The sequence below is a fragment of the Pollicipes pollicipes genome, unplaced genomic scaffold, assembly GCF_011947565.3.
Source record: "Pollicipes pollicipes isolate AB1234 unplaced genomic scaffold, Ppol_2.1 Scaffold_7261;HRSCAF=8764_pilon_pilon_pilon, whole genome shotgun sequence".
Lineage (NCBI taxonomy): Eukaryota > Metazoa > Arthropoda > Thecostraca > Pollicipedomorpha > Pollicipedidae > Pollicipes > Pollicipes pollicipes.
Genome location: NW_023597054.1, coordinates 48205191 through 48214972, shown reverse-complemented (window position 1 = coordinate 48214972; position 9782 = coordinate 48205191). Strand labels below are relative to the sequence as shown.

General features: G+C 49.8%; 1 protein-coding gene across 1 annotated transcript; it reads left to right on the top strand.

Moving 5' to 3' along the window:
* Positions 1-6074: 6074 nt before the first annotated feature.
* On the top strand, positions 6075-7476 carry LOC119111562 (gamma-interferon-inducible lysosomal thiol reductase; the record flags this gene model as incomplete). Its single annotated transcript, XM_037235373.1, has 1 exon — positions 6075-7476. A coding segment is annotated over one exon (606 nt), but the record flags the coding sequence as incomplete, so codon positions are not given.
* Positions 7477-9782: the final 2306 nt, after the last annotated feature.

The window sequence follows — 9782 nt, the reverse complement described above, 5'->3', positions numbered from 1 at the left end:
TGTTACACTCAGGGTAGAACCGTCTGACGTCATTTGACCTTTCCCGCAACCGCGGCTACCGGTTGAATTCCATGTCATCTAGACCCAAAAAATGAGCGCATAGGGCGAATTGGTCACAATGCTACTGAAGTACTACCAAGACCACGTAGTCAAAAGAAAACAATGCATTCTAAGATCTCAGTTTGGGGGCCCAGCCACTCTTTTCAAAATGAACTCTACGACAATGCTCAACATCAAAATGATTAACTTGATTTTGTTATGCTTTCTTGCTGTTTTTCTAAATATTTCATTTTGTTTTTCTGGTGTTGACATTTTTCCAAACGCTGAAGTTCGCCCACAAAGATAACATATATTTCCCTTCCTTCCTTTCGTCGTCCCGATAGCTCAGTTTTTGATGCGTCTCCATTCAGATTCATCTACTGATGATTGCAAGAAGGGGCGCTACCACAGATTTTGAGCTTGGGGGAAGGGATTTTCCAGGCGCCTGCTGGACAGAATGGAATCTTTTCACCAGGGGGCCTCCTGCGCATTTCTGTATTCAAGGGGCTGGAACACTGAGGGCTTGTCCCTTTTATCAAACTGTTTCATATATAAGATCCGAATAAATGGGTGCCGACGACTAACAGATTCCAGAATGGGGGCCTTTTAATTACCCAGTAAAGTGTCTTGCTGACCTAAAACAGGGCCTCTTCTCTTAGAAACGAGCCTCCCGACGCAAAGAAGGGGCCTCTTAATCCAGAGCAGGATGTTTGCAATTCACGACGGGCCTCTTGATCTAACCAAGGAGTCTTGCTTGCCCGGAACAGGGCATCCTGATTCAAAACTGTGGCCATCTGTTGTACGAAAGGGGCCTCCTGTTTCAAAAATAGGGCCTCCTGAAGTAAGGGCCCCCTGTTGCACCGCTGTTGGTGGCAAGGGCTCGAGTCGCTCTATGCGCTCATTATTTGGCCCTGGCTGGTATGGACTGCGGTCTATAGCAGCGGGTGCGGAAAGGTTAGGTGACGTCAGAGAATCACACCCTCAGGGTAGGACGGGCAAGCGCCGAGAGTAGCGTTACGTTGAGCTTTCGCCGGAAGGCTTACAAAAGTTTTAATATTAAAAAATTAAAGGCGACGCCATCTAGCCTCAGCGGCTGGGTGCATCGTAAAGCCCAATGACAACAATAAAAACAGCTCTGGGGCAAAGCGAAACCGTAGCCGAAAAACTACAGCACAAGGATGCCCAGGCGTTCGGAAAACAATCCGAAGGCTCCACCATGTGAATGCATGTCGGGAACAAGCACGCCAAAAATGCTTCATCGACTCAGTGTCTTACAACAAGAATGTGCTAAATCGGGATCTGAGGGTACGTTTACGTTTAAACATTATGCGATGCGCTGTGGTCTCAACTGAGCACAGCCTGTTGTGACTGTCGTGGGCAGCGGGGGAAAAAGCTTCTGATTTACCAAATATGATCAGCGACAAAAACTGACGCTTTGGCGAACCGATTAGTTGAAAAATTGCGGAAATGAAAACAAATTTCAACAGATAAGACCAGAGTACAACGGGTTATCCCAGCTCGACGGGACTCAAGCTTAGTATTCGTGTGTACTCGCTGACGCTTGCAGCGTGAGCACATGTCGAAACGTTGACGTTTCTCTGTATGATCAAGCTGAGCCATCAAATGCGGCCAAAAGCAGTAGCTTTAATCAGGCTAGTTTTTAGCAGGTACCAGAAACATACTGTGAGCTACGTCATACTCTGCTGATGTCAAAGATCAGTGGTGACACAGTGTTTTTCTAAAGCCCCTCAGATCAGTGCTTTTCGCAGGTTTTTGAGGCAAGATTCACTTCACATACTAGACAGTGTAAAATACTAAATAACTAGGCTTATGACTAGTGGTGAGAAGCGTGGCTGGCTGAGGCATCTTGCGACAAACATGATCAGTTTGCTACGCAGCCTTTTAATGCGTCATACCATTTGAAACATATGGCCTGGATTGCTCGCCACGCGGTAATGTGTAGGTAATGCATTGGGTTCAGTGCAAAGCTGTGATCTGCTGTTGGCTGTGTTCGTGACGTGAGAAGCTGACGGGCCAGAAGGACGTAACTAATGGTCAGGGTGTACTTTCCTACCTAACGTTAGCAAAAATCATTGTACACCATTCGTCGTGTTTAAGGCAGGACATATCGTAAATAATAACAAAACAGGTAGATTCATGCTCTAACCTTCGAATTTTCCATACTTACGATGCCGAGCTCCTGAGCGCCGCACACACACAGCAACCGCGAAACCGGCGCCATTGCTGCGCGCGGTAACAACATTACTGCGAATCAAGCAGCATCAAGAACCATAAAAATGTACCGGCAAAGGTAACAAGAATCCCTGAAATTTGATCCTCGACGCCAACGGGACGATCGCTTGCAGGGGGATTGGGTGGAGAATGTAAAGCAAAATGAAAACATGGCGGCTAAAAAACCTCACTATACGGTACCTATAAATGGCATGGAACATGGACGCCATTGGGAGCTCGGCTCGGCTCGGCTCGGCTCGGCTCGGCTCGGCTCGGCTCGGCTCGGCTCGGCTCGGCTCGGCACGGCTCGGCTCGGCTCGGCTCGGCTCGGCTCGGCACGGCTCGGCTCGGCTCGGCACGGCTCGGCTCGGCTCGGCTCGGCTCGGCTCGGCTCGGCTCGGCTCGGCTCGGCTCGGCTCGGCTCGGCTCGGCTCGGCTCGGCTCGGCTCGGCTCGGCTCGGCTCGGCTCGGCTCGGCCTAACCTAACCTAACCTAACCTAACTTAACCTAACCTAACCTAACCTAACCTAACCTAACCTAACCTAACCTAACCTAACCTAACCTAACCTAACCTAACCTAACCTAACCTAACCTAACCTAACCTAACCTAACCTAACCTAACCTAACCTAACCTAACCTAACCTAACCTAACCTAACCTACCTAACCTAACCTCCCCACCCTATATGCCCTTCAACCCAGCGTCCCATTGGCGTCCATGTTCCATGCCATATATAGGTGCCGTAAAGTGAGCTTTTATTTAGCCGCCATGATCTCATTTCGCTTTACATTCCCCACCCAACCCCCGTGCGACCCATCGTTCCGTTGGCGTCGAGGATCAAATTTCATGGATTCTTGTTACCCTGGCCGGTACATTTGTATGGTTCTTGATGCTGCTTGATGCGCAGTAATGTTGTGACCGCGCGCAGTAGTAGCGCGGGTGTCGCGGCTGCTGTATGTGCGCGGCACTCGGGAGCTCGCCATCGTAATTGTACAAAATTCGAAGGTAAGAGCATGACTCTACCTGTTTTGTGATTATTTACGATATGTCCTGCCTTAAACACGACGAATGGTGTACGATGATTTTTTCTAACGTTAGGTAGGAAAGTACACCCTGACCTGTTGTACGACTAGTTACGATATGTTTTGCCTTAAAAACGACGATTGATGTACAATGCTCTTTTTTAACATTAGGCACCATTGTATACCATCACCTGTAGCTAATCGTCAGTTTTAGGCAATAGCGTTGAAGAGTACTGCCGATCTAGTGTTGCTATTTGTACATACCTGAGCTGTAGCAGAGGTCGTTGGAGCGACACATGCTAAGAATTCATCCAGGGCTTCCTGCTACTGGGAGGGATAGCGGCCTTGATATAAGGGGCCGGTCATCCCTGGTGTAGGCCTCTCACATTGCCCGTTGCACCTCAGACTTAGCGCGCTGATCGGTGGACAGGCATGAAATAAAACGCTCTTAGGCGTCATCATCTTGCATATGAAACTAAATGAAGGTGCTGGAGGTGTTGAAAGATGTCGTTTGGATCTCTTGATACCAATTTTGTATGGGTTTTGCTCTAAATAATGGGGATCACGTCAGGGAACGCGAGTTCTGCACCGGCAATAGTTATGCCAAGATGATGAAGGTAAAAACAAAAGTGATATTGTTTCGGGTGCTTGTAGAATCATGTTATCGGTAATTGTAAGCCCGCAAAGATGCAGTTTTGTAAAATGCATAGGGGTGAGGAATGGAAGGGGAAGGGGGAGGGTGCAGAAATAAAAATGGCTGGGCCTGCCTTCAAAATGCACTTAAAAGTTTTCTCCCAGATTTGACGCAATTTTTCGTAGCTGGCGGCAGAGGTGTGCCTCCTCAAAATCAGTGTTTGGGGACTAGGCCCCCAAATCATAATAAATGAAAAACTGGACAAAAATGATACCTAAAATGGGAAGCTGTATCTCTGGTTAGGAGGCCTGATCCTCCCCCCCCCCCCCCCCCCACTGAATAGGATCTAAAACCTTAAGGCTGGCTATGTTAACTATGCCTTTATCTGATAAGTCTGTAAGGTTAGTCTCAACCGTCATTCAATGTTTGATGGCCAGCAAATGAAACTACAGCACAAATGAACGTCCGAAACTAAAATCCTTGATGGTTGTGCCGCATTGCATTTAATTTGCATTTGCCTTCTGTGGTTTATTGCATTCAGAGGCATATTGCAACAGTTTCTGAAAGATATGACCCCCAAGTGACGATTCAGACGGTTGCCAATTTCGTCGGTGACAGAAAAGATACTTTTTCACCCCTGCTCGTGGGTACAGTGCTTCTTTTTACAAAGACGTTTGGTTGTCAGATAGTAACATGACACATTCTCGGCGCTGTCTTTAAACGGCTTTACATGCGGAGGCGTTGCACTTCGTTTAGTGAAGGAATTTTCCACATTTTAAAGTATTGAGACGAACATCAGCTATGATGAAACGAAATCGCTTTTCACTGTTGGTATGCTTTTTAGTGGAAAAGACTGCTCTAAAGAACAAAATTTCAATATTTATTACACTGCTCCTCGATACATCTTTGCCTGATTACGTCAGGGAGTGTTTGTGTGACGATGAGGTGCTGCCAAACTAGCCGTGCGAAATCGCCACCCTAGCACGCGCTTGTACTTCAGTGGCCCGAGACGTGGCCGTGCCAGTGCTGGAAGTTTTTGCTGAGCCGCGTGTCGTGATGGGTTCTTGTTTGGCCCTTTCTCGTGATGTTCTTGCATATTTATCCTTGAACTTACGATGTTCGCTTGTATTCACGTCCTCAGTTATGGCGCTATTTACTTGCCCAGCCTGCTCTACAATGACTGGGAGCCAACTGACGTTCATTATATCTGGAGGGCATGTTCGCGAACACCAGATCCGAACAGCTCGGTGATTATTTTCTCCTTGACCTTGAATTCCGCATGGCCTGTGGGGTGGAAGGATTTGAATGACGTTTCTATGGCGGCATGCGTGCCTGATTGACCAGAAATAGTCTGCGCGAAATATTTTGCACATCTTGGCATGTGTGTAGCTCAGAAACTACAAGGTTTTAGGTCTAATAAAGGGCAGGGCTGTGATCTTCACCGGATGATCTTAAAATGACCATTTCATTTCAAAACTCCATACAGATGAGAAATATTCCCCTTTAACTTTATGTTAAATGTGTGCTTGAAGCAGAGTTTGAAGAATATTTAATTCCACTAATAGTACTTCTGATATGCGTTGTTTCTGCCTGCTTAGTCTGCTGGGCGGATTTGCCGACCTTCCACAGTGTTGCGATATGCATAAAGCTCTGTACCTACAAGTATAAGCAGGCGTTTATACACGACTGCTGCGGTCGATATATTCCCCATTGACGTATTTGCGTGCATTGTGTGTTTTACCGGCTCTGGGGAACATTGGTGATAGTTCAAAGACGAGACACCTACACCCCACCCGTGCAGCACACGTAATGAGCTGATGTGTTCTTATCGTGCGAAGCGTAGAGTGCAGTGAGGGAGGGTGGGTGATGAAGCCAGCAGTGCGTGACACAGCAGGTTTACCCCCTCCCCCCCCCCCCACATCGATAGCGAGACGGGAAGCCCTGGGGCTAAGAACGCCACACAACAGCCATGCTGCGATGCGAATGTAGCACCTGAGTCAATGCCGCTGAGGCGCTATAGATTATATAACTTCCGCCCCACATGCAGTTCGCGCCGATATAAAACGATGTCCGTGGCTCAGCTTTGTCCATAGAATCTCTCAGCTGCGGACGAACGCCGCTCGCTCGCTCTCAGTCATGCTCTCGCTGCTGCTGCCGCTCTGCCTGCTGGTCCCAGCGCTGGGTCAGGACGCGCCGCTGGCCGTCGGCGTCTACTACGAGTCCCTCTGCCCGGACTGCAAGAACTTCGTCGTCGATCAGCTGAACGTGACCGTCAGCCGCGTGCCCGACCTGGTCAACGTCACCCTCGTGCCCTGGGGCAAGGCCAACGTCTCGAGCGACGACGGCAGCGTGCACTGCCAGCACGGCCCCGAGGAGTGCTGGGCCAACCGGCTGCATGGCTGTGTCGCCGCCGCCATCGACGACGCTTCTGTGCGCACGCGCGCCGTGGCCTGCCTGATGGCCGCACAGAAGACCCTGCGGGCTGACGGGCCGGCGTGCCTGCAGGAGGCGGGTCTGAGCTGGGATGACGGCGTGGCCTGCGCCGGCTCGGCGGCCTCCCGGCAGCAGGCGCTGGAGTTCCAGCAGCTGACGCACGCGCTGCAGCCGCCGCTGACCTTTGCGCCGACCATGACCCTGGACGGCAGCCAGGGCACCGCCGAGCAGCAGAAGCAGCTGCTGGACGACCTGCTGGGTGTCGTGTGCAGCACGTGGCAGCAGCGCACCGGGCAGACGCCCGCCGGCTGCCAGCAATAGGAGCACCGCAGGACGCTGAGCTCCCCATGCACTGAGTGCGTATGGCTGAGGTCACCTGAGGCCAGGGCATGTGACGTGGCACTGCATAACGTTTAGAGCAGGCACATCCGTTGTGTTTTTCAGGACCACCCATATTGGTCTTTGCCTTAAGCTACTGACATGGGATGTCGGCGCTGTACCATCAGGCTAAGGATGTGTGTTCAGCAGGCCCATGGCAGCGTTTATTTGCCTGTCTCTGATTACAGACCTGGGTGCCCCTTGGTACAAGGTGCATTCTGTTTGCGTGGGCTATTCAACGACGCTTCAACAGTGTGTTCTCTGAATGGTGGCGACGAAGCGCCAACACACTACGCCAGCCACGTGGATCGAGCAAACTGTGTCCCAAGCCCATGTCACCGGGGCCCCGACCTTCATAAGCAAATGGAAACCCATTTCTTACTTCGGGGTGAATCCATTCATAATCTATGACGTACGACCCGAGCCCATTTCCTGCTCGGCCGAGAGGCGAAGTAAGTGCGTTTGTTTGCAGGTGAGTCGTCGGTGCTCTCCTTGCGACACTATAAATGGTCGATGCGCTGTTCGGGGTCTTGTTTGTCCGGGAAACAGGCAGGTCTCGATCTCAGGCGGGCACCGCGGGGAATCGAACCCCGTACCTCTGGTTTCCCAGACGCGTGTCGTGATCAACGCGGACGCGTTAACCGCTACACTATCGGTACGCTCAAATGCGCCATTCCAACGCGCTGCATGTTTCTATGGGGCTGGATCAGCTGATTCTACTTTTGCCCATATTTGGAATAAAGGCGTTCTCTATGGCAGCACCTCAGTGCGTGGAGCTCGGGCCGTAAGGCAATGAGGAACTAAGCTTGGCTGTGTGCGTCCTTGCCTGTTATGCAGGCCCGCCGTGCACCGCCCAGTGTGAACAGCGTGGCGCGGGTGCCGTAAGGTGCAGAGCATGGACTCTTTTTGCTTAAAGTATCCTATTCAGTGACAGTAAGGATGCAAGGTGAAACGCGGGCATGATGGCGTGGGGGGGGGGGGGGGAAGCCAGGTAGTGGTGGTTTATCATGGCAAGGTGTTAGCCCATATGTTCATGACTAAAGACAAAGCGCAAAGTGGCAATGTGTCGGGAGCTTCGGCTTTGTTCGGGTTAAACATATTCTTAGTAACGAAAATATTCCTGCAGGTACAAAATGTCATGACTTCCTGGCGGGCTAAACACTTTTACACGAGCGATTTTTGTGAGACTCTTGGGTTTCTGCTTGCTCCTAGACGAATGAGCAAATGCTTCATTGAGATGTTCTTCAGAATGATACCCCATAGCTGCGCTACATACGCCACATCGGGTCCTGTCTGTTTGATGAAGCCCGGCCAGCTGCCACCGGCGCCGGGCGGACGCTACCGTAGTCTCCGTACCTGCTAGCGTATTTCCACAGTCGTCGCAGGCCTCCGCGTTGTTTGTCGCGCTGTACCGAGATGGAATGCCCGCTGGCCTGGCGTGCGCAGAGCTCGAGCCCATCGACCCACTCCTCCGCTACGGTATGCCCTCATGGTTTCCGCTAATTTGGCTAAGAATGGCTGCACGTCCTGCTGTGTCGAGTCGTAAGCTGCTGCATTCCTGAACACCTCATTCCGTCACCGTGAAGTCGGGTGAAATTCATCTCTGAGGCGGTGTCGGTGAACACGAACGCGGGATGCAACAAGATATGGTTATCGTCTTGTTTTATTCAACCAGAAACTGATATATGCAAAACTAGTAGACCCAGAGTAATAGGAAGAAGGGATTTAAATATATTTCATTCAAGGATCGCTATTTGCACCGACATTGATTGCTTCAATATACATTTCAGAACGACAAAATGCTGTTATCCCGACGTTTCAGTGACAAAACTTTGCATGCGCCATGTATACGATCCACGAAATCGTGACGCAGTTAAAGGAAGTGTTTCCACATTTGCAGGAGGTTTTGGGATGAAAAAAATCGCCTTGTAGATCAATCAGTGCAGTTCATAGCCCTGCACTTCTTCAGGCCTAAACCCCTCTAGTTTCTGAGCTACACGCCCGCGAATATGTTCAAACTAGTAAGGGGGACTATTTCAAGGTCACGCAGGCATCCACGACGCCATAATAACGCCATTGAAGTCCTGCCATTCCACTTGTCATGCGCCGATCAAGGTCAAAGAAAATATAGTTGTTGAGTCGTTCATGTCTGGCGTTCATGAGCACGATTTCCAGGTGTAACAACCGTCAATAGACCCTCAATCAATGTTGTCCAACGTACGATGACGTTATCAGCAATAACGTGTTGAGGAGCATGTTCGCTAACCAGAGAAATTGTGTTGCCTAGTGCAGTATTTTCGAGTCAGAATTACACCAATAGTGATAAGTGAGCTTATTTCATGACAGCTGATACTGGCTTTAACATCCTCAAATGCGGAACATTCCATTCAAACATGGTCAGGAGAAGATCATGCACGAACAGGTTACACGGCATGGCTGCACCCGGAAGTACTTTACATATTCATTACAACATGGTCATTATGTGCGCAATCATGAGGGTCCTTCAACAGCTCCATCAAAGTCTTTGAGAACATGTGTGATGAAATTCAAGATCTACTAATCTCTTGTTGACACCATACAAAAGAAGCCCTGACGACAGAAACTTCGCACAGCAGATCAAAAATTTATTTTGTTATACATCATGTCGCAGGAGGAGGACAACTTAAAACACCCTAGTGTAGTCAGTAGCTGCAGTGCCAAATAACATGAAACGAATGTTGCCATCGTGCTTCCATATTTTGCGCGCCATTTCAATGATCAACAGATATCGCAGCCAACAGCCATCGGTTTGGTACTGCTGCAGAAAAACGCAATCGTTAAGACAATTGTGTTCGGCGGAAGAGAACACACGTTTGCGCGCTCTGAGACAGCTGTGCAATGCAATGCATGAATGCGTAGATACCACTGCACGTTGTTGACATATCTTTGTTTGGAATCTTTCTTTATCCATGGGCCCCGCAGTCCTGACACTTAAGGGCCTCGCTGAGGCGTCTGCTGTTGTTAAGCCTGTCACGGGTCATAATGGCAAGGCATCATTGACCACTT